Raw genomic sequence first — 25,350 nt, 5'->3', positions numbered from 1 at the left:
AAAACATTCTTTGTCGAACCGGTGAATCGGTGCAGGGCGGTGCTGCAACTAAACTACTGTTCGGTGGCAAATGTCCAACCGCATGGATGTTCTTCATCAACAGGCCGCATGCACATCTTAGCCGTGACATGGGCGATGCCGAGACAGGAAATAGATGTTGTTTATGAGCGTTGTGGAAGAGATGGCTTCTGGATCGATACCCGCAAACGCTGCACGCTTGATTACCGTGTTTTCTTTGAAATGTTCTGGATTTGCAACAAGGAAATGCACATGTTTACATTCATGTAAAAATTGTTTATTCGAATTAATGGGCATTTAAAGTATTCTCTATGGGTATTAAGTAACTATTAGATTGTGATTCATAATACTGTTGACTAATACGACTGAGAAGACGTGGTCAAGTCTGATCTGGAAACATCAAAACTAAGGCTTTTAGTAAAAAAATGCAAATGGACGTATAAAAATAACCTAACAATAATGAAAAAATATAATGATAGAATAAAAAATGTAACACCTGTAAAATGTTACATGAAGTGTGAATTATAAAACAAAATATTGAGATAAAACACTTGGCAACAATTATGGTGAATCAAAACTAATGTTACTAATTTAATCAACATTAATTCATAGCATTACACTCACGTTTATTGTGTGAATGTGTATGAGTTTTCCTTTATTAATTTATTGTAACAACTGGAATAGAACAGCGGGCGCTATCACGCTTTACCACAAATCGTTCCGGTGACCCCATCGGATGCCCTCCGGACAATCTTGGCCATCGTCGTGGAGACTGACTCGACGCCGCCCGTTGCAGTGGTGTGCGTGTGCTCGATGGCGAACCGACGCGCATCGTGGTCGCCGTGCCGCGGTCGGCATGCGTTCCGTGCACGCGAACGCAGTTTTGTTTTGGTTCTCAACCCGTTCGGTTCGATTTAGTTCTTCGCTCGAGCTCCGGCACACATCTGAAACGGTTCAACTTCCGTGCGTTGTGTGCTTGGAATAAAAAAACAAACTCCAAAGGAGAATCGCGAAGAATTCCGTATGCGTTGTTTTGTGTTTGTACGTGTGCTGTAAGTGTGGAGATATTCGTTGGCCCTTTGCCTGTTGGTTTGCTATGATTTTTGGATTCGATTCCCTTTTTTCTATGTCACTCTCTTCCCTCGGTTGCAGTTCTCACTGCATCTCATCCATTTGCGTGGCCTTCCGTAAGAGAGAAATAGTTGGCGGTTGCTATGGTTCCTTCTTCAAACATCTGACACACTTACCCAAAATCGAAAAACATGCTCGATGGTTATAAAAACAAACTATTTTTGGACAGGTTTTGTCAAATCTCCAGTTGTAATTAAAGCCATGCCAAGACGTTCCAGTGCACTTCGATCGAAGGAATAGTCCGTAAAAGTATTCGTTGGTATGCTTTCAGTGAGAAATTCAAATGGCAAACGTCCGATCGTTTGTACTTCGGATCGTTGTGTGCTTACGAGTATAATTTAGTATTTAATCTGAGTTAGGAAAGAAAATGTAAAGAAGTGCCTTATGACTGTGTTGTCGACCACGCAAGTTGTCGGATTATCCATTGTTTCTCTGTTTTCCCCCGTGTATTTTACGTTGTTCAGTTTTACAGCGTAATGAAGGCTGTAGGTGAAAGTGTACCACGGTGTAATTGTTTTGTCACTTGTTCTTTCTCAGCAGTTTAAGCAGTGTTGTAAGGGGTTTTTAAGTTGCAGCGGCAAGCCCGTTTATGTGTAGCTTAAAACGGTTGAAGTAAAGTAAAGCCGCCAAGTAAAGTGATTGCCACGGTCCAGAACGGCAACGAATTGTAGTGTATATCGGTGATTTGTTTACCAATTCTAGCCACTATACCACAGGTACGTAACTGTGAGATGCATCGTGATATTCCACTATGTAATATTGAGCGCACTATGTAATTCAAAGCACATGATTCACCACAGTATTTTCCCTCCGCTCTCATTGTGAACATGTTCTTCCAGCTGGGATTTCTAACTATGCCAGTCGACGCTTTGTCCATTCGTTACCGGTCCCCATGTTGCATTAAACATCGATCGATTCTGCATTTATTCGAAGTTACTGCCAGTATCCAATAAAAATCCCACCAACAGCTGTCAATCTAACACTAAATCGAGTAGGAAGTGATTATAAATCATCCCCGCGCTAAGGTTGAACGACAATCCTGGGTCTCTGTTTCCCACTGTAGATTGAATTACAAATGTCATCTCGCAATTCGACCGCATGGCTTTGCAGGGTTACTCCGTTCGAGTACGACCTAAAAAGTTACTGCTACATATCTTTTACTGCTTAAAACAGGAATTCACAACGCGGGGTTCTAAGTGGCGAGTGGCTAGTGCGAATACACTTCACATCAAATCGATAATTTTGTGCCTGTTTGTGGCGCACTTTGGATACGCGACATGGGGCAGAGTCTGTCACCGGTCAGTAGTTTACGTATTTGAAAGTAAAATGTCTTCCGGCTGTAGTGTTTCTTGCTCGCTGCCGGTCACTTGGTGAAACAACCCTACGCTCCTAAGGTCAGTTACCGCGTCACTAGACAATGGATGGGTTACAGTATCGCCAGTTCCTTCCTAGCGTATATCACGCCATGTTCGAATGTCTCCGGTGGTTGGCGGAATGGTTCGAAGCACTGTGCAATGGTTCGGTAACTTTGCGAAATAATAATTTTTAAACAAACACCTTTACCCGCACACTGCTCAATGCCGTTGGTGTTTCTTAGCGCTAGAACGAATTAATGCACAGCAGTTTAAACTGCTCCCCGGTAGGCATCATGCGCCGAGCGACTACTGCAACGAGCGTCATCGTCATCGTGGACAGTTAGTTACCGCTACGATGCTGTGCTTCCCTTGATCAGCGCGGCCCGTTGATCTACGCACGATGCCGTTAGCTTCAATTAGGTATGCGACGAAGGCGACCGACATGGCTCGACCCGTACGTATCTTCCGTTGCAAACCACCCGCCCGAAACCGTTCAGTTTCCCGAGCCTGCGTTTGCCATCGTTTAGATCAACAACCAGATCAACGCATCGGAGATGTGGTCGTACTTGAGATGGTGGAGCATCGTTTCGCTTCCTTGCGTCGCAACCGCGACAACTCGACGTACGTCGTCGGAGCTTCAGCTCGAGTCCGCCATTTGTATGCGCGCGTGTATTTTATTATTTTACTTCTTTTCATCGTCCAAAAGCATAGATCTTGATGGTTGGAAGGCCACGGAAACCCCAAGCGGTAACGCTTTCGCTAACGCGATCCCTTCGCGTGACTTTTCGACAAAGATGGTGCTTCAGAAGAAGTGACTCTTGACGATGGCTCGTTCTAGGTGTCCTTGGAATCATTCGATATTCGGCATTGTTGAAAGTCAACCGTTGCATCACACCATACACCATCGTACACAAACACTTCCCACCAACGCGTAAAGAATGATTCCTGCAAATGAATTCTCATCGAAAAGAACGACATCCTTCAATGTACGTTTGTAAACGAGATTTGAGCTAAGATTTGCGTTGTTTTCAAGCCACCCCACAACCGCCACTGAACGCTCTCGTAAGTGGTTATGGGTTGTGCGTAGCTGTACGATTCACCTTCGTGGCGCACAGTCACGGTGTTATGCTTCCGACTGCTGTGGCTGAGCGAGAAGTTATGACGCGGGAATCGATTGAGAAATCACAATTAAACTGCCAAGGGCCAAGGTTTCGGGGTTGCTGCACATTAATTGATCCGGTGTGAAGAGGTGGAGAAACAATAGAACTCTGCAACCATTGCAGTCAATGTTATTGAATTAAGGTTATGAGTGCCATTGTGCTGCATAAGCATTGATTGATCTAATCCGCTTAACGGGGTTTCAAGTGTGTGATGCTTCTTTTGAATTAGCTTGTTTAGCTTCCAATACGTTTGATTAATTTTTCGTTTAATCTGGTGTCTTTAGTGTTCGGTTGTTCTGGTGTAATGACAAATGTCGTAGTGTTCGGTTGTGTAAGCATCTCACAATAATTATACACTTTTTCCCCTAATGCGAATCAGCTCAGCAAAGCGTTACGTTGTCACAAACTTTACTTAAACACAAATTACATTGCATTGCATCCGACGTGTAATTGTTTATGCCCGGCTTTGCAACATTATAAGCGGTAATGCTTCCTGTCAGTAACCACAATAGCTACCACCCTTTGCAATAATCATTCTTCTACCAAGAGCATGGAATGGATTACAAAACAAAACAAAAAAAAAAACACCATTAAACAACTGATTGCACTACAGCCACAGACCGGGTTGTCGTTCACTTGCAGCACCAAGGTGCAGCAAAGCTACCACAAGCCACCAATTCGAATGGAACACAAATGGTAGATGAAATAGATTTCACTTTTTTCTCCACTGTTTCACCTCGCAGTGGAGGAAATGGTTTTGCCAGAAAACACAACGAGCTTCGATGGTGTCATTGGACTTAATTTCGGTACATTTTTGCACCATCCGGTATTAATGGGGGGTGGGTTTGCTTGGGGCCGGCGCACAATGCAGCAAAAGCTCGATTGACAAACCCTGCTATTTCCTACTACTTGTGATGATATACGATGCATACATCTTGTTCCACACGCACACAAACCAATATCCGATTGTGCCATCGCAGTAGTCACGCGATCTAATTCGATGCAATTAAATGCCAAAAGAATGGTTAGAATCGATGCACGATACGGTGGATACAAGTGGCAATTAAAAATTCGTACCTTCGCGGTGCGTTCTTGGCGGTGGGTAAAACATTTGCGACATGTGTTTCCGGTGGCGACCGTGTTCCATTTTTCCGGAATGTTCTGTGTGCATCAGCCCCAAAGAGAACCACAGACGTTCTCGGGCAGTGCATTTCAGCTACAGTGAGAACGAATTGTACGTGAATCAGAGCGTGAAGGTGTTATTGGATGAATTTTATGCTTACACGTGATGTACGGCCCAGCACAATGCAATAAATCCACCTGCTCGTCTTGTCTGAGCAGTTTGTGGGGGTTTGTGTTTGTGTGTGTGAAAGTGCTATTTTTCCCTTTTCAATTATTCTTTCCCCTATTGAAGGAGGGTATGCCATGGTTCTTCTGCATTTCAAAGGCATCGTTAGCATACAGTCGGTGGGCGCACATGGAAGGAAGACATTTGTATTGCATGTTTCGCTTTGCGAAATTGTAAAATGCTTTGGTACGATTACACTGCGCACTGTGCACTTGGATTGCACTTGAAATGGTGCAGGTGCGGTACAGTGTGCGGCCATGGCGAAATGATGTACCTGCAAATGGTGCTGGGTGTTTGGCAAACGTGATTACCGTTTGGCCGTAAGTAGCTCAAGGTTTAATCAATGAATAATTAGTCGCAATGGGTACTGGTACATTCGAAATTTCTATTCAATAAAATAGAATTTATATAGGAACAAAAAACATTTTATTAAATTATTTAATTGTCAAGCTTTTTGTACGCTACAACTCATGGGATACCAGCAGAATTACCACCATAAGCTTATGTTTCGTCCGCGTTAATGACTCATGAGCTATTGCCGGTGGCGACCTACTTCCATTGGATGTAAAACAGTTAACAGTAGCTTGTTGGCATCTTGCATTACATTTTTCGTCAGAAAGATGAACTCTTTTGCAACAAAATGACGAATACGTTTATAAAGAGAGAAAACCGAAAAAAAACACATATTTACACGGAGCTTCCACCAAAAAAGAGTCTTCACCACCCGACATGAAACAGGTTTGATGTCACCGCAGCGTGCGTCTTGCACCGTTGACGCATTTTGATCTGGACACTGGAAAGTCTAATTGTTCCAAAAGATCTCAGAAAGCAGCGCTGAATGATCTAATGCGGAGTTTAAGCAAGAAAGGGTTTTTTTTATTAACAAAGTAGATCGTTATGTGATTCGTGGAATAGAAAGACTCATTTTTTCTTGCATAAAACATGGGTTTGAATGTTTTATCATGAAGAGCTGCCCCGGTTTTTAGCTTCATTTATTTATTTATCTAATGTTGAATAGAAAAAAAGTATTTTTATCAGGTGTGGTATGATGTAATATGTGTATTTAACACTGCTTCTAATTAAATGCGAGAAAAAAGTAATTTCATTTTAAGGTACGCAACCGGTCAAGAAGTAAAAACAGTTGCAAGTGTAAGCGAAATTTAAAGTGCTGCAGACGATAAGCCATAAAGCTTCCTTTTAAGTGTCTCTCTAAATATACTCACGTTTAATGAGTTTCTCAATTACATTTATTTGCTTATTTAACTGAGCAGTTTTCTTTATATGTTTTATATTAACTCAACCCGTTGAAATGTCAGTTAAACAAACCAAGAGATATGAGATATGGGTAGTATGAATCATTGCAGTAGGATAGGAGACGGATGATGATGTACGATGACGAAGTTATGGCAATTGCTTCTTTTTCGAAAGCATTCGTTGTGTATTCGAGCTTTCTTTTATTTCTCGAAGAAACCCCCTTAGGATCTAAGGAATATGGAATATGTTCCTTCTAAAATAGGTTCAATACATTCACATAGGTTCAAGAGCTCAGCAGAATAAAGTCAGCTCATGCTTTTTTTCGAATTTCCAGAATATAAGAGAAATTATAGAAAACTAACTGTAGAATAAAATGAAGCAATATCAGCAGTAGAAAAGAAAACGTACAGTAACTTCCCAGTCGTAACACTTATTGGTCACTTAAGCAATATAAATAAGAAGCATCCATTCCATTGAATGCTATCTCATAACATTGCCATTTGCATATCAAGAAGTGTTTGGATTTGGCTACGGGATGCACCAAGCCATGGCGACAAAATCTCCACCCGGGCCCGGCTCGTATTACTTCCGGAAGGTGTTGCCGGGCTCGAAAGAAAGTAAGCGCACCTCGTCGGAACCCGACAGCCGATACGCAACTTGAGTATTGTTTTGTTTGTTCGGCTACACCGGTCTACCGTGGCAATATACGGCTAGCCGTGCCACATGCCACTATTTGCTGACCAGTTAACTTCAATTAAACCTCAACCGGTGGCGCGTGGTAAGGTCGTTTGGCGGCCGCAAGTGCAAAACGCGCCGCGACCACCTTCCGCAAAATGGCGACATCACGCCCCGAGCTGCACTGTCGGCAAACTGCCGGGCGGAAGAATGAATTTTGTGCACGTGTGCACGCCTGCGTAAGAGCGTTTATGCGTGTGCGTAAAGATCAATAATTAAATGGACATCCGCGTCCGCGTGCTGTAACAAAGGGTAAAAGGATACCTGGATTGCCCGTGTATTGAAAAACACTCCCGCGATTCATCAGGCACTGCGTGGAATTCAGTGTCCGTTAAGCGGACACTTCAATTAACAACCACACACGGAGGTAAGAAATAAAAAAACAGCTGCCGGACGGCACCACTGCAAGGGCTAGGGTCACAAGGTAACAGGTTAAACGTGTCAACTTGCCTGCCCGCACATCTCAGTGCTGTGAGCGGTCTACACTTGATGATTACCACGACTGGCGTTGGTAATTTGCCAGCACGGTCTAATCGAAAGTCCACCCGAGACATTTGTTTTAGATGGTAGTCGGGAGCTCAATCAATTCCTAAACTACAAACCACTGTTGCACGTGCTTATCGGAATGGTGCTTATTAAGAGATTCTTGTTGTTGTTCTGGGCTCCGTTTATGTGTCAAACCGGCTCTGCGAATGCGTAACTGGGGGCAACTTATCTTGCGCACAAACCCAACGGGGGTTCTGTGTTCTATTACGTCCTCCGCCATGTGGAGGCATTCGGTCCAGAAGTTCAAATTCCAACCGGACTGTCTCACTCCCCCATTCCGATCGATAGTGTTGTTTCACTGAGCATGGTGCGTTACAGTTTGCAAAACATATCTCACGTGTGGTACAATGCTCGGTAGTGCAAACAGAGTTCTGCTGATAACCGACGGCTGAACGGGGTTCGGCAGAGGCATCCCTAGACCTCGTGCAAGGGTGTTAGGAACTCTAGAAGTCTCTCCGGCGTCTGTAACGCCTTTGATAATGGCAATCGGAAATGACTGTGTCCGTCGGTGGTGTCATGATGACGTGGATCACTGTCAGCAATACAACGGCGTGTGTGATAGTTCACACAGTTCCGTTGCGAATTTCCGTCGAAATCTGGCCATGTGAATCATTTCTTGTTGGTTCTTTTTTGCTGACGAAGTTCGCTAAGCACTCCTTCCTGCTATCGCGCCAACATTCACAAAATGCCATTGAATGTTTACCTTTCCTTCGTTGGTGTCTTACACTCTCACGTTTCGCTTAGTGTGGCGATGTTATTATGACAAAAACAAAACCGTTTCTTGTTTTGCGAAAGATTAGCGGCAAACACTTCAACATCGGCGACCGGCTTCTGAGGCTTTTGGTTGCCTTTTCTAATCGTTCTTGCCGCCCAAGGTACTTGTAGGTTAGTAAGTCACTCAAGGTACGGTTGAGTGATGGCCGATCGATCAAAACCTTGCCCCTGTTACTGGGGCTGCCCCTGACAATCAACCCCTCGTCGATCAGTGTCTGCACAAATGCTGAAGATCCGGCTATATGTGTGACGCCTTCCAGACAGACAGAGAGTGGAACTCACTCGGTCGCCTAGACTAACGTCGGGTAGGGTCAAACGTCGCCCTACAATCGAAAACAAACGCAACTGTTTACGTATGCTGTAATATTCGTTTGCATAAACTAGGGCTTTACGAAAAGTCGGTTCCTAATCTGCTTTGTGCCATTTGAACCCAACCGCTGGATAGCTGGGGGTTTTCTTATCAGAGCTGTTAACTGCAAGTGTTTGTTTGGTGTAATACTCCCAGCCAACTTGTGGTCTGGAAGTGATTATAAGTCCTCTACCCACTACAATCAGCGCACCGCCGACTGCAACTGTTGGCTCAAAGTCTAACAGCGCGGAAAGTGCATCCAATATACCGAAGAAGTAAGGGGTTTCATGCCTACTGTTGCTCTGCACAATAAAGCGTTACTGTTCTAAAGCTGCTAGCGAATGTTGGAGTCATTTTGCAGTCGATGCTCCGATCGATTCAGCAACACATTGAGGTGGTGTGGCGATGTATGCACAAGAGCGGTCTTTATGGCCCCATTTATGACCAGCGGAAGTGTAGCGAATGTGAGTGGACGTCACTCGTTTGACTCAACTTTGACCCGATTACGACCGGCCGGGCCGATGTTGTATAATCACGATGTATAATCCGACAGCGTGCAAGCACCAGCAAAAAAAAGGCTACTCATTCTATTTCACAATGCCCAAATCTGGAGACTCTCATATCCGTTGGGATTTTATCACAATTTTGCAACCTTGAGATAGGTGTGAATTAGATGCGCCATAAAGCAGTAGCGTGTGTTGGCGAAACAGTGTAATGGAATGGATATTATTGTGAATCTTTTGATGTCCTTCAGCAGTGACATTTGAATGAACTTTTTTTTTTAAGATTTCTTAGGATACTTAAAGCTTCAAATATTAATTTAACTAGCATTGAATAGTTTACTGAAATTCCTTTCAACTGCGTTTCAAACCTGTCGATCCGTTCCATCAAATCAGCCTCCAACGGATCGATCGATCAGGAACGATCGTTCTCGGTCGCGACTTGAACCGTGCTTCCCTATATGACCTTCGATCGATTGTTAGCCATACCTACCCGCCTCATAGCGTCACGTTCAATTTACGTGGAAATAAAGGGTGCGACGCCTGCATCGACACTGTCCTGCCTTCCATCTGTCACCTCGATCATGCAAAAAGCACACCATCCGAAGCTAACTAATTGAACAATCCAATTCAATTATAAACGGCCAATAAAATGCTAATCGAATCATTCCAGCGCTTTGTCTCCGGCATTCCGGCATCGTAAACTGCGCCAATTAGTCACCGTGGGTGATCGTGGACGTCACCGCTTGATAGGGTGAGCGCTGCCGTGCTAAAGTCTACCGTCTCGATGCCATCTTCGCACGATGTGCACGGTAGCAACGAAACGAACAAAAAAAAAAAAGGTGCCGTTCTGCACTAAATGGAAATATCTACCGATGCAGTGCATTTGCAAAAGATAAGGAGGGGCCACCATTCCACGTATCAATTGGGTCACACAACTGCGGTGCGATAATTGTACGCCCTTTTTGCGCGGAACTCAGGCTGGTCAATATCTTAGTGATGCGAGACGTCAGTCTGTTAGTACATGCTCTGATCGGGGGTGTAGAAGTGGCTTGTTTTGCTGTTGTGCACTATCTGACCGAGGGTCTCGGACGCTTCGAACTGCGTGATCTTTAAATGGATCGAATGGAACAAAGGCGTTAGGCTGTCAAGTAACGCATGGTTGGTACGGTGCTAATCAGTAGTGCACTTCATATCGCTCAATTTTCTGCACAATAATCGTGTTTGTGTGTGTGTGTGGCTTTGTGATTAACTCCTAGCAGTTGCAAACGATACAATGTGCAATGCTCTTGGTGTGGCTCAAATGTGCAAGGGTGTGACCCGAACCAAATAAGGGTGCAAAGTAAATAAGAAGTGACCAGTGGGATACAGCCTTATACGTTGGAATGTACGATAATGATAGAGTAGATCATTCTGTATAAAATAATCAGTGTCTAAGCAACAGGATTTTAACTCACAAACTATATCGCTATACAAAACCTCTCGAGTCGCGTCAAAACCTCACAATCGCAGTTGTACTAAAATTGTACTAAAAATATCATTGTCCAACGAAGTAGTATTACAGCATCACCTACTACTGAGGATTAAATAAAACGTGCGTAAATAGATATTATCAAGAGTTCTAACTATTGATAACCTGTCGGGCTAGTGCATTAACAATCTTCATCGATGACCCACTTACTGGTACGTAGAACGTGATCTCTCACGTTTAGCGTATGATAATATACTGTCCAGAGAAATTACTTAATCGGTAGCGCGACTCGCTGCCCTGGACATTAGTGGCAAATAACATCCTTTGCATCCACCGTATCATTCATTAGCACACGTGTATTCTCCATCATCTTGCCCATCGTGTGAAGCTGTCCATTAGGTACGGAATCGCTACCGGTGCTGATAATGCACCCGACGAGTTGACGAGTATGGTTGTTTCGTTGTTTTGTTTTCTGTTGCAATGTTTTACACAAATGTCTTTTTTTCCTGTACGTATGGGCACGTCTAGCAATTCTTTTCTGTGTGCAGTTAATCACTATTGCACCATTCGTTGGTTCAGTTAGCTTTTCGAAAGCTTAATCACGTTCATCACCGTTCTAAGGCATGTGGGAAGATCCCGATATCCGAAAGAGTGAAAGGGTGAGAGATGGTTCGTAACGCTATGGTGATGTTGAAGTCACGATCGGCACATTTATTGAAGAGTATCGCTATCGGTAGAGTATCAGGGTTGAGAATTTAGTTAAGATTAATTTCTATAAAATTTTCAAGCATATATTGGATTGATAATTTTTTTATCTCATAAAAAACATAACACATAATTAATGATAGCAATTATTTCCCCCGGCTATTGATTAATTAATACCGCGCCATGTGTGCAGTGAAATAGTTTTTCACTTCGTGACGCTATGCCACGATCATAAAAGTCAAGTTGAGTGTATGCAACCTTGAACCAGCTCTGCACGATGGTGGTGCCGTCGGTGGACGTCCAAAACATAAACCACCATTCGGCACACACACGTGCAAGGTGTCACCGCACCATGTAAGCGTCCAACGATTCCACTGCAGCATTAGTTTTAAATCCAAAACATTCTAGCACTGCATCAGCGGCCAACCGCCAACCGGTTCGTCGTGGATGCATTTGGTCGTGCACTAACCAACCAACCCAAAACCACGCATGTGTTCTTGCAAACTGCGATTGTGCTGCAGTTGGCAAATGTTGAAATATGCTCGCTTGGTGTGGGGCAGGCAAGTTTGGAAGGCGTTCGACATCTTCCACCTCCCGTACATGGACTTTCGGTTTTGGATGATCGTTCCGAATGGCTGCAGTGGTGCAGTTTGGTCGGTACAGGAAAAATAGAACGCAATGTAAGGGAAAAAATGGTTACGACCTTGCACGAGCACACACACGATAGATAACGAGTTTTGGGTGGAAAACAGAACGTTTAGCGGGCTGGAGTCGTTTTCGCTTGGGACTATTTTTTCGCATTGAAACGGGTTGTTCATATTGATGAAATGAAGGAACCGGCCTGTGTGTGGTTGGCAAATTATGCAATTTTCCGTCTTCAGACCACCTGCATATTGCTAGCAGCAGTGAATAATGTTTTTTTTTTCGCTTCACTCAATCATAAATTCTGTTCAACCACCGTCATTACGCTGTGCGAAGGGAAATGAAACTTTATGTTGTGGCATTGGAAGCGTTAGTGCACATAATAGTTCCCACAGATGGCGCTAGTTTGTGTTATTGTTTGATGACATATTGTTTAAAATAGCTCCATCTGATGTGATACTACTCCATGTACTAAAAACGACCGAAGTTTAGTGATCAGGAATTTGACGTAGAAAATTACTACTATACTACGCAATCTGCCGTATCTCGTAACTCGCGTTAATTGAACTTTACTAATAATCGTTGAAAAATGTTAATTTACTACAACGATTGACGTTCTTCGCTGAGCACCTTAATCCGTAATTAGCGAGCCGCTAAAGAGCATGTGGTGACAGCAAAATTGCACACCTCGCTGGATGTTTAAATTTTAATCACTAAACACATTGAAACTGCTGCCTGAACTGCGCTGTGCTAGAATAGATAGAATCGGAGGTTGTTGCGACAACTTGGTGACATTCTTGGTGTCGTGGTACAGAATCCGTCACATTATTCAGCGCCCGTCCGCTGGTCCACTAACGCTGTTGCAAAATAAAGATGTTTGGTTGGATAACTTCCGGTTCGGGCTGCTGCAGCGTAAAGACAAGATGCTATAAAGCAACCCGATACAATCTTTACACACTCCGATTGATGTACGGGGCGGGCATGTCTTATTGCTCGTCCGGTGGCGCGACTTAGCATGCGGCCCATCAGTTCAGCGCCCTGCATTGGTACGATGTGTGATCGATGTGGTTCTAGAATCACCGGAATCACCGGCCAATCAATGCTAGGGTGTGCATAAATAAAAGCTTAATTTGCATTCCAACTGCCAAACGGCGTGCCGGTACCGTGTCCGTGGCTTCTATCGGCGGCTACCGTGCACTTTATGAACCTTATGTTGACACACTGCCTTCCGAGCCGTAGTTTACAATGCGCGCGAAACCATGTTTACCGCTGCCACCGTACAGGAGTTTCGTCGCCCATTTGAGGTCGGTCGAATTGACGACATTCATTGTTGATCTTCGCCCGATTCCCGCGATCGATGCAGAATCGTGCATCGCAAGACGATGCATAGCAGGCCTGCTGAAAAGATGCACCTCATTGACACTCCTGTTTCTGAAGCGGTTCGCAATGGTGGGGTTTTTATTTTATTTTGTTCCTGAGTGGCATTCGCAAAAATCGTGATCAGCGTAAATGAATGCGATTGCAATGACGTTCCGCACGCAGAGATGGCGCGCTGGATGGTATATCCTTGAATTTGTGTAACTTGATGAGAGGTGCTGGAACAAATGGTACCTTTCACTGCTTGTTTGTTGGGAATTTCATGAATTTCTCCCAGTGCCGGATATATTCCACTATAAAATACCTACCAAAGCTTATTAATATCATGTTAGAAATGGTTTACGTTAAAGGGGTTTTTCATAAAACTGACGTCATTCGCAGCCGATTGTCTGATTTATAAAGTCGTTTTTATATATTTTTTTAAATTGCGACAAGAAGGAGCTTCAGTGGGAGCGATTTGTTGAACCTTTTATAGTCTGATATAGTTAAATTTTCTATATCATATCATTATCAATACAGCGGAGGCAATATTATTAGATTCTAAATTTGGCTGTACACTCCTTTTCTTTATTTCCTTGTCCAACCGAAAATTGCCATACAACAAAGCCGAGGCTCCAACAGTCTTGATGGCAAATTGTTTTAACCTTGAAAAATCCCCAAGTGCGTACCATTGCAAAGCTTCCACAAATGGTGCTTTATCATTTTGCTAAACTAGTTTTTTCTCAAACGAAACTGAAATCTTCCCAAAAGAAACAAAAAGAATAAAGACCAAAACAAAACACAATACAAAACCAGTCCTCGACAGTGAACATTCATTTATCGTTTTGCTCAGTCAAACAAGTTTTAAGATACGCGATGCAGTAATTGTACAGCATAAAAATAAAAACGAAAACAACAAAACAAAACAACACGACGAAAAACTGGCAAACGAACATAACCCAAAAACTTCGCGAGCAGTAATATCAAACCAACGATTGTAATCGTTCACCCCTGTCCGAGTTCGGTCAAGATCAAGGTGAATGGGTTGTAGTACGGCGTCGTCTCCTTCTGCTCCGGCACGCATGCACGCTTTTTGATCTTGGCTAGTCAAACCGGTTGCCGGGGTTCGGAAGTTTCACTGGACACCGGCGTACATGTTGATGGATGTGGTGTCGAAAACAACTGAATAACCAAATTCCAGAAGCGATATTTATAGGCAGTTGGTTTCCTTACATTAAGAAAAAGCTGGAGGTGGGAAATAATATAGCTAGGAGCTTTATGTAGCGACCTTTTTTTGTGCGTAATTTATTCATTCGTTGCGTTTTTTTTATTTGCAGAATACGATTGCAACCCCCAACGGACATGGATTGAGGAAATTCTCCAAAGTCCAGAAGTTTCCTTTTGTAGCGGCGGGTTTCTGTTTGGAATCGATTGTTTTCTTCACCTGAACGCCACTCCAATCAGCTTACAAATCAAGTTGAGAACCACATCATCATTCAAAACATTTCCTGGACAAGAGACGAGTCCCACGCCCATGCGAGACAGCGAGCAGTAAAGAACAAAACATTGGACCCTGAAGTGCACACTCGAGAACCGCCGTGGCCGCAAGATGAAAGACGTCGAGTTTCAAGACATCGAGTACGCGGTCAACGTACGCAAGAGTTTCCGTAAGTATGCAACGGTTCTGCAATTCGTCTCTCGTCTCGGGATGCACTTGCAGCGTGCACGTGCGTCAATGGGTGTGTGGACTGTACGCAATCGGGGCCGGGACCCACGGTGCGTTCTGCTCAGGAAGCAGAACCGACAGCCAGCACCAGGAAGAGTTGGTAGTGGCCGAGGTTAACCAGTTGTGCGGAACATGAACCGATGCACTGTAATTTTAAATGAATTATTTCTTACCTCCCCTGTTGTCAGCACGGTTCCATCACGATGGAGGAACCTTGTGGAATCGGGTAAACTCGTGTACGTATCAGTACAGAAAGAGCAATTTTCTAATGGTAATTCGTCGATTATTGGTTATTTCCAATGATTTTTGTATCGATTTAATACACGATTTAATACAATTTAGTCTTGAAATGTTTTTTCAAGCTGTTGAGATAAATCTTGAATTGATCATGCCTCATCATGCAATCTACAATAGCCCATTTAATTACAATGACAGACGTTCCCAACTGGACCCTTGGGTTCCATTCATCAACATCAACGTGGATTTTGACACATTGCCTTCCGGCCACTACATTCGTTACCTCTCACAGCCGTCCGTCGGGTGGCGGATCGTACCGAAGGTTAACGCAATACGAAAAAAGCCACACAAAAATTCCTATCGCAATGAAAAGAAGATTAACCTTTTCAATCTCAACAGTGCCAACCTCTTCATGGGAGCGAAAAAATCCCCATCAGACCATGACACACATAGCAAGATAAATGTGGCTAACATTTACCTTAGCGTACCTGTGTGTGGTGGAAGGCTATCAAATATATCATGTGTGTTTTATTATTTAATATTTATCTTAGCTGTTATTTTCATAATTTGTGCGTCTTTTTTTCTCTCGTCTTTCTCCCGGTTTGTGCATGTGCAGTAAGTGAAAGCCACAAACGGACGATCCTGAAGGGTGTCAGTGGTGTGTTCCGGCATGGACAATTGACAGCAATTATGGGTCCCTCCGGGGCTGGCAAAAGTAGCCTGCTGAACGCAATCTCCGGCTATCGGTAAGTGATTAGGCGGCAAGAGTGGTAAAACCCTTACCCCCTTGGGGAATTGTTGCCAGAATTATAGCTGCTAGAGGGAATATCCATTAGAGATGTCTATGAAACAAGTTGACGCAATATTTAAAAATTTCATCAAAAGGTGCGCAGTAACGAACAAATTGCAACGACTTTTAGACATCAGCACCCTCGGGTGAAGTGAAACAATTGAACTTGAACAGCAACTTGAAAAGTTTCACCTTTCAACCTAACCAGAGCTGGTAAGAGTACAACCGTTCCATTCTACTGCTTGTTCATTCGCCCTTGAAGTTGTCTGAAAAGCACAACAAAGAATTATTCTCGTGTCAGTTGCAGATAGGAAATTAATTCAAGCTGTCATCAGAATATCTTTCATGAGAATTATCTCTCGCGTAATGGCTCCTTAACGGAAGGGTCCAGTGAGCCTCGTCTAGCAAACAATCGCACATTTGTGTCTAATGACACTTTACTGACACGTTTCTACCATTTGACATGAAGCACGCTGCTCTCGAACTGGTTCAAACTTTGACTTTGTATACGAGATCTTTGTTGTGGATGAATAAATTGTATAAGAGACAGCTGAAGCTATTTTATAACAAACGACTATTACGTACTAAGTTGCTTGGAGATTACTGTTCGAATTTACAAAACCCCAAACTATTATGTTGTTATAAACCAAAAACCAGAACATTTCAATCCGTCCACAGTGAGAACAAAGATATCGTCAAGGATAATGTTGTTCGATGTCCTCAGGGTTGCAGCAATAATCAGCTTCGATGTTTTACAATTACTTCATGTTTTTTTTCTGCATGATATGGGAGTTTCGTTGGGTTTGCTGATTTTTTGTGGGTTCACTGGCCCACACCGGTTGCGATTCAGAACCGGTTGCGCATTTAGCCTTCGGGTAGCATAATTTAAATGCTAAGTAGTGACAGAATGTCAAGTACGATCCCCTTTACTTAATCATTCCCTGCTTACTGTGCAGGTCGCTAATTATTTTCGTTATTTTTTCAAAAACTGCCAGTTGAAGTGCAGCAGGTAAATGTGATTTTAAGTTATTAATTTTATTCCATTTTATGAAATGTATACACGCCTGTCGAGAGTATTATAAATATCTTACTTAATGCTCCACAACTACTGCTTCTCAGCCACTTCATCTTTCGGCAAACGGTTCAACACAAATTTAAATGAACACGACAGGAAAGGAATAAAATAGCCTCTCGCGTTAATGATCATGAAGAGGAGAAGATCTTCAAATTTTAACCTATTTTTGCAGCAGAATTTATCCTTCCGGCAATGGTAATTAAATTATGTTTCACTGCAATTATCACCTCATAAACCAATTATCGTCCATTGGTTGCATTACTGCAGCATCATTCGCACCGTCAACGTTCACTATTTTCTATAATTAATTCACCCACTATCATACCGTCCGCTGGTACGTACACCTTCCTTGGCGTACGAACGCGAACGCGAATGCAAAAGCAGGCCATTGACCGGATCGGTACCGATCGCGTGCGCAAGATCGCCCCAGAAGCAAACGTAACAGCATACAATTGCTTCCACGACGCAGTGCAGCGTGCATTGGGGTGCGGGAGTGAGCCCCTTTGGCACATCACCCGGCAGGGTCGCCTTCGACGACTTCTTCATTTCCACCAACATCATTCCACTCCACCACCCAGCTGACGGCTGTTTGTATACCGAGTGTGGTTCCCTTATGAAATCCAACCCTCTCAGCCATTCGTCATGTTCTCGAAGCTCCGCGAGCTATGTTGCACATTCGCCGGCAATTATTCACCGGATCAATAAAGATCCAGCTGATGGCTTGCCGTCCCACGTGCATAAATGTGTGGTAATTTATGCTGACAACACCGCCCACCCGTCGCTGACTGGTACGGTGGAAAGGTCTAGGGACATAATCAATAAACCCACACCCCGGCGGGTGGACAATTAACGATCATTGTTTGTTTAGCACTCGATCGTTTAGGAGACGCGAACTAATGGCTCAATGTACTCATTGTTCGAATTCGACTCACTGGCGACTCCAAACTGTCAATCACGGCGGGGAGCCATTTTTATTGCCCTGTCACCCATAAATGCTAAGGCTGCACGTGCAATTGCAGTTTCCCTTTTTTGTGACTTTCGATTTCACTGAACCGCAAAAGAAGTGGGTTGACACATTGGGCATTATTGTTTTAATGATACATTCGCACATCGAGTGAACCGAGCGGCATGATAAATGCGATCGCCATTAGGCCGACCTTGCAGCAAGTGCGAAACGATTTTTTTTCTATCATTGTAAATAATGACACGGCTGCGGTGCATGATTTGATGAGCAGCGTGTGTGCAGGCAGTACAGGTTTGCATGTGTCATTTGATGAAAACTCGGCTTAACTCGGTACCGGTGCAGCGAGACGGAACCGGAGCAGTTTGTCATTATCGCAATCGCAGACAATCGAATAGGGCTGGGGCGGAGGATTTATCCATACGTAGCTGTTAGGAGGCGGTAGAGATTTACATCTTTTTTACACTATGTCGCTTAACAAATGGTTGGCTGTTTGTCATTTCGGCGATCGGGGAAATAATTCTGTACGCTATTTGCACACGCTAATTGTGCCTGCACGGTCGGGTGGAACTGATTGTAATGGGTTTTTGAGTAGGGGAAAAAAGTTCAGCTGTGTCTGTGTGCAGAAAAATGCTTCAGAAAAATATCACACTTTACGGTCGATGTGGTATTGAGATATGGTTTCAACAATACTTCGGGATTTCAGTGTAATATGATAATAATCGTAAGATGGTAATCACCAGATTTTAAATTAAATTAGCAAAGGTATTTCTATTCCCAAATATCCTTGAAAAACGCCAAAAGCCAGAAAATAATCCTTGCTACAAGAGGTTGCATACTTTTAGGCGTTCAAATACGATGGCGTGAAAAAAAAACCAATTACGATACAGCAAACTTTTCTTCCGACGAAACCAATAACCTCAGATAAATATGCTTGAAACGCTTATCAATAGCATAAATTTAGGCGACAATATTTGCATAATTTCGACATAATATGTTTATATATAAAATATTGATAGCAGTTGTCGAATACTTACACTGACTCGTCGAAAAAGCTTGTTTATTAAATTAGCCGATATAACAAACAAATAGAAACATGTCGACCTTATTCAAACGGCTGACATCATTTCCAATGCAACAGCAAGTGACCTAACAGAGCATGTTGGAAACGTTCCCTTTTCTACACCTGCACCCAACTTTACTGCTCGTTGAAGTGTGCTTTACAAAGTGGTTGAATGTGTAATTAATTACGTGCCGATTAACACAATTAACTGGGTTAAAGAATCGATTGTCCACGGCGGCGTCGTTCTTGTGCCATTTTGCCACGATCCCTACGATCTGGGTTGGGCAAACGGCATCCGGAAGGGCACGTTTACGTTGCGAATTTGCTTTCACTTATTTGGAACTTCGCTGTTTCGCTTTCGTTTGTTTCGTCAACACAGAAAATCAGGCGTTCAGGGTACGGTGCACCTGAACAAGAAGGCATCATGCTACATCACACAGGAGGACCACCACCAACCGATGCTGACGGTGGAAGAACTGATGGGGATCGCGTGCAAGCTTAAAATTAAGGACCAGTCCGACTGTCAGGAAACGATCACGGAGGTACTGTCCAGCTTGAACCTGAACCATCGGCGCAATGTAACGGCTGAACGGCTGAGCGGTGGCGAACGGAAACGGCTCTCGATCGCGCTGGAGATGGTTGCCAACCCGTCCGTCTTTTTCTTGGACGAACCGACGAGCGGTTTGGATGAGGTGACGGCAGCGAACTGCGTGCGATTGCTGCGTGATCTTGCCCGTCAGGATCGGACAGTGGTCTGTACGATACATCAGCCTTCGGCGAGCATTTTCGCGTTGTTCGATCACATTTACGTGATTGCTCGGGGACAGTGCGTGTACCAGGGCAATCCGAAGGCGCTCGTTCCATTTCTGGCCCATCTGAACATCGAATGCCCGCGGCACTACAATCCGGCTGACTTTAGTAAGTGCGGAGAGCGATTGTGTAGGAAATAGTCTAATGATTTTGTTTTCTCTTGTTTTAGTTATTGAAATCTGTGATAGTGACACCCAGGAACTTATTCCAACACTTGCCAACGCGATGCAGAACGGTAAATCTATATGCTCTGAACTCCAGCAAGCCGGAGCAATTGCAGCCGGTGGCCCAGCATCCGGACCTGCCTCGATCTCCTCCGAACACGAACCATCGTCGCTCGAGCCGGTCAGCGAGTTTGTGCTGAAGCCGACGGTCACCTCCATGATACTGGATCGGCAAGGTCCGCACGTTAGTACGCTCGTGCAGAAGATGAAACAGATCACACGCTTCTTCCACAACCGGCACGCCGTGTCCGGGTTCGTACAGTTCTGGGTGCTGTTTCGATTGATGTGGACCAAAATCATACGCAACCGAACGGTGCTCTGGATTCAGCTGATACATCACATAGCGTGTGGTATTTTCATCGGTAAGAACTGAAGTACTCGCTTAGCAAAGCTATTCTGGAAAAAAATCGAATATGAAAAATAATTATAACTAACTGCCTACATTTAGGCGTACCCAAAAGATAGCCAAAGATTGCTCCTAAAAGTATGCAATTTCAAATACTATAATCCAAGCGCAATTCGTGTCTATTAGTAAGTTTTCGAGCATTAATCATGTTTTCTAATTGTAGGTTTGATATTTTTGGATGCTGCCAACGACGGTGCACGTATGTTTGATCACCTGAAGTTCTGTCTCGGAGTGTGCTTCTTCTTTTGCTACACACAGGTTATGGTTCCAATTTTAAGCTGTAAGTATACTAACATTCTTCCACTTAATTGGGCTTACTCTTCTAATAGCGTTTTCATACATTCGATCAGATCCACGAGAGGTAAAGCTGGTAAAGAAGGAATGCTTCAATCGCTGGTACGGTCTATTTCCCTACTATCTTGCCCTCACACTATCCCGACTGCCCGTACAGTTGCTGCTCAATATTGTGTTCACTCTGCTGGTGTACTGGTTGTCCGGTTTGCCACAAGAGTTCTTCCGCTACTGTTTGTTCGCGCTCGTCGGCATCATTGTGTCGCTGTGCGCGGAAGGATTCGGTCTCATGATCGGTGCCACTTTCAATGTGATGGTAAGCCAAGCCATAGTGCTGTTAATTACGTCTTTATATTGACGGCACTGTTGTCCACTTCGTTTCAGAACGGTTCCGCCATTGGTCCGCTGACGATAGCGCCCTTCCTTGGGCTGGCCATCTACGGGTTTGACTTTGCACCTCAGATTCCCGTCCTGATGCAGTGGCTAATGCGCGTATCATTCATTCGTGGCGGTGTTGTGTCCGTTGTGCTGGTAGTGTTTGGCTACAACCGGGCCAAGTTGGAGTGTAACGAGATGTACTGCCACTTTGACGATCCGAAGGTTCTGCTGCATTACGTACGCATCGATAACACCACACTGTTGTTTGAGCTGGCCATTCTGATCTCGATGACGCTCTTCTACCGGTTGGTGTGCTACCTGAGCCTAAGGAGACGCTTCTACAAGTAGGAAGGGCAATTTCAAGGGGAAACCAAGAGAAACAACACTTCTCACGGTGCCTTCGTATGAACCCACTGATGTTAAACAATAATGTGATCCTGTCGATGCTGCCGGAGCGTATCGATAGTTTTGTTTTTAGTGTAGCAAAGTATCTTCTCATGTATAGCCGGGGGTATGTTCTTCTTACAATCTTGCGTCTACTTTAAATGACTAGAAACACTGACAATAACATATCACAAGACTTGATCTACAGTTCCATGTGGGGTAGCTTAAGGTAGTTTGTTTTCCATAGTTCCAACTACCCATAGGGAAGGGCTTTTACAAGACGAATCCAAAGTACTAATGACAGGATAGGGTGACTCTCTGGATAGGTGACGTTGTCAGTTACCTCTGTAGTGGGAGGATTGTTTAATGCCACAAAAAAAACAGTAAATAGCTACCAGTACAGAATGTAATGCATCACACCATTCCCATTAGCTTGCTAGAGGATATAGCTTCTTTCATTTTATTACATTTAAAAGCAGAAAAACAGTGCAAACTGCATAACGTGACACATGACGAGGTTTTGATTCAGTTAGGTATAAGATTTGACTTACCGCATAAATGTACTGTTAAGCTGTGTTGTGGATGAAAAGGAAAAACACACAAAAACACACAACTAGTGATGATATTTGCAAGGAAGATGAAGAAAAACAAACTGTACTTACAAAAATGCGACACAAATAAATGATTGATTGGTCACTTTTTCGACTGTTGAAAATTATATAAAGGATGTTTGGTAATTCAGTTTCAGTTAACAGATATTTTAAATTATTTACTTCCGTCTAACTTCGTGGAGAACTTACACTTAGCTTATCGGGCCGAACTGGCTGCTAACAAAAATCTTCTGGGCAGGATATGAGCTCAGTACTTTCATCCTCATCCTCGCCCCCGGCCATGGTATTCTTCCAGCCTTGGATACCGTCCGGATGTCTGCTACGCCAGACAGTTCAGACAACTCGTAATTCATTCTTCTTTACTACATGCCTTGCTCACAGAATCCGCTGAAGATAGTCCAGAACTGCTGCCGTTCGGAAGTGGCGAGGGCGTTGGCGTCTTCCCCCAGTATCGTCTACGACTAATACCCATAGAGGACTATTATAAAACTAGTTGTACTATTTTATTTGCATTACAAAAACAGATGCATTTATTAAAAAAATTAAAACTGATTATCGGCTTGAAACGAAACGAAATTTTTGAAACATTTCACCAACAGTTTCAATGAAATATTTCATCGAAACGCTTGCTTTTGAAAAGACAGTTAACCAAATGGTGGGTTGAGCGCAATTGATTAAAAGAATGCGTTTTATATTAAAACAAATCAATTAAAATAACAAAAAAAAATCACAAATCACGTTTGATAAAGTTAACAATCAAAAGCTACGCAATGTGCATTAAAAACTACGAGTTTTATGAAGTTTGAAACTTTTTTTAATGCAATTACCCTACTGTCCTTTCTACTTCTAGTTTGTTGGTAGTAATAATTATGAACACTATAATATTTTATACAAGAGCTATTGTAAATTCTGCATTTTATTCGACTACTCCAAGCATGTTGCAACGGTTTGTTTGTGGGCAATCAGAGTGAAGCGTCACCACTAAAGACACCTCAGGTCGTGGAAAAATTCCACACACAAGAGTGGTTGCCCTTTCGAATGATTTAGTTTACAATCCCTCCATCGTTTGTAAATAACGAAAACAAGACAAACGACAGGGGGTAACGATGCGGTGCACTTTGTTGAGACAATTCAATGTACTTTCGCTAAAGCGATCGTTCGTGCACTAAACACGAGTGCATTGCATATTTTTAATGGTACCATAAAAAATGGACCATAGCCGTGTGTGATCAGAGTGCAGAATGTAAGCAATTTATTTGCCGTTAATTGTACGACGAAAAGGAGGGAATCGCGGGTAAAGGATGTAATTTTTCTTAGATCACCCACTTACTGCTTCATTAGCAAAGGACAAAGTAAAGAAAATAATAAAAAAGAGCAAGTTATAGCAGAACCCACCTTCAGTACTCGTCCATAAAGCTAACCCATCAACGGATGACCATTTGATGAGCAAAAAAATCACGACTGCGATCATTTTTCCACATGCTGCGTTCGCAGCCAAATGGACCTGTCAGCCGAAAACATCGTTGCCGTCCATTTGGCACGTTTGTTGCGTTCGTCGGATTTTGCTTCCTTCTGGTTCTGGACCAACGCCAATGTTACTGAAATATTTTTAAACCGTCGGTGCATTTACATCCTGCCTTTCGTTCGTGCTTTCAGAACGGTCGACTAATCCTCCTGATCGACGGTGCAAGTGTTAGAATCACATTTCGCATCTACCTTGTGCCGATGGCTGTGCCAAAATTATTATTACCATCTGTCGTGACAGCATCGCCACCTGGGAGATGCAACCGAGTGGCGGGATTGTTTTCAATGAATATCGCCCCTACTTCAGCAACAACTCATTCAGCAGAACGCGAGTAGATTGCATTTTCGATTGACTTATGGGAAGAAATAATCAATGTTTTAATTTTTCCAACAGGTACACTCTAATTAATATGGCAAAGCGACAGATTCGTGGCATTCGCGAGTCACTGTGTGATGCACTTTTTTCGGTTTGGCGTTCGGTGTCGTGCCGGGAGACAAGTTGGCAAAGATGCTTCTCCAATTTATCACGAGATCAAAGAGCGAAATAGCTTAATGGAACATAAATTTTCGCGTCGCTGATTCACCCTGGGTGGGAATATGTGTGTCAACTAGGGAAAACAATAGACAAGTACTAGAGCATTGGTGTCTCGTTCTAGTGAGCAAAACAATTTACACAATGGTGTCTAGAATATCCGCTTTTTCCACCGTGCAGAGGTGTCAAACCCGTGGGGAAGATTTCACGAATTTCATCTGAATATTCGGGTGAAAGTTTGTTAAACTCACAGAGAAGTCTGTAGTTCAGAACCTTCAAAAAGGTATAAGATATTTTAAGGTGTTGATAGTCATAAATATGTCCTTAATTTCAAGATGCCAATGGCCGTCGTACTTGTTTACATCTGTAACGTTCCGTTTTCTTTATATATTCTGGCGCCCAGTGTCTTTTACAGAGACAGGTTTATAAAAGCAGTGTTTATAAACAGTTCTGTTACGAAATCATCACCGCAAAAGGCCAGTTGTATTAAATTCTTATCCTTGAACATTAGCGTTACTTAAAGTAATTGTTCCTATTTCAAATTTGGTTATTAGCGAAACGTGTTGACAAAAAACATGTTGAGCTCATAAAACCGATACTTATAGGTCAAGAATATTTATTGTTTATTGTCGACTTAAATGAATGAGGTTAAAGCGCGAGGTACAGAATATGACCAGTTTATTGGTTTTGTAAATGACCGCACTTGTTTACCAGCAATAAGTATCGTCTGCCAACCGGTCCCTAGTGCTGATTCGGTTTGAGTAGTATAATCCATCCACAAACTGATATTTCAATGTGTTTGGCGCTACATATCGCACTGCATATGCCACATCACGGTTGCTTCGGGCAATAAAGCACACCACGGCGAGCGCGCGTACCAGACGAAATATTTACAAAATTCCAATGCACAACCGACGAAACCGTTTCATCGTCGTTAAAAATTATTCTTCAGTCCCACCCCTGTTCTGCATGCCAAGCTGAGGTGAATCACACC

The 25,350-nt window shown here is 43.3% G+C and overlaps 1 protein-coding gene across 4 annotated transcripts; it reads left to right on the top strand.

Annotated features, from left to right (window-relative positions):
- The first annotated feature begins 931 nt into the window (after positions 1-931).
- Positions 932-22,378, top strand: LOC128309385 (ATP-binding cassette subfamily G member 4). Of its 4 annotated transcripts, none has more exons than XM_053045755.1 (9): positions 932-1,070; positions 1,690-1,865; positions 14,682-15,011; positions 15,924-16,053; positions 19,576-20,114; positions 20,176-20,592; positions 20,800-20,916; positions 20,987-21,243; positions 21,312-22,378. In XM_053045755.1, exons 3-9 carry the CDS (start codon positions 14,954-14,956, stop codon positions 21,651-21,653), a joined length of 1,860 nt encoding a protein of 619 aa, XP_052901715.1. In that variant the 5' UTR covers positions 932-1,070; positions 1,690-1,865; positions 14,682-14,953; the 3' UTR covers positions 21,654-22,378. The 4 variants fall into 4 exon arrangements, with proteins under 4 accessions (XP_052901715.1, XP_052901717.1, XP_052901714.1 ...); XM_053045757.1 differs by having other exon boundaries at positions 1,687-1,865; XM_053045754.1 differs by having other exon boundaries at positions 932-1,103; positions 1,687-1,865.
- Positions 22,379-25,350: the final 2,972 nt, after the last annotated feature.

Source organism: Anopheles moucheti, chromosome 2, assembly GCF_943734755.1.
Source record: "Anopheles moucheti chromosome 2, idAnoMoucSN_F20_07, whole genome shotgun sequence".
Taxonomy (NCBI): domain Eukaryota; kingdom Metazoa; phylum Arthropoda; class Insecta; order Diptera; family Culicidae; genus Anopheles; species Anopheles moucheti.
The sequence above is the reverse complement of the archived record's forward strand: the minus strand, read 5'-3'. Positions and strand labels throughout refer to the sequence as shown.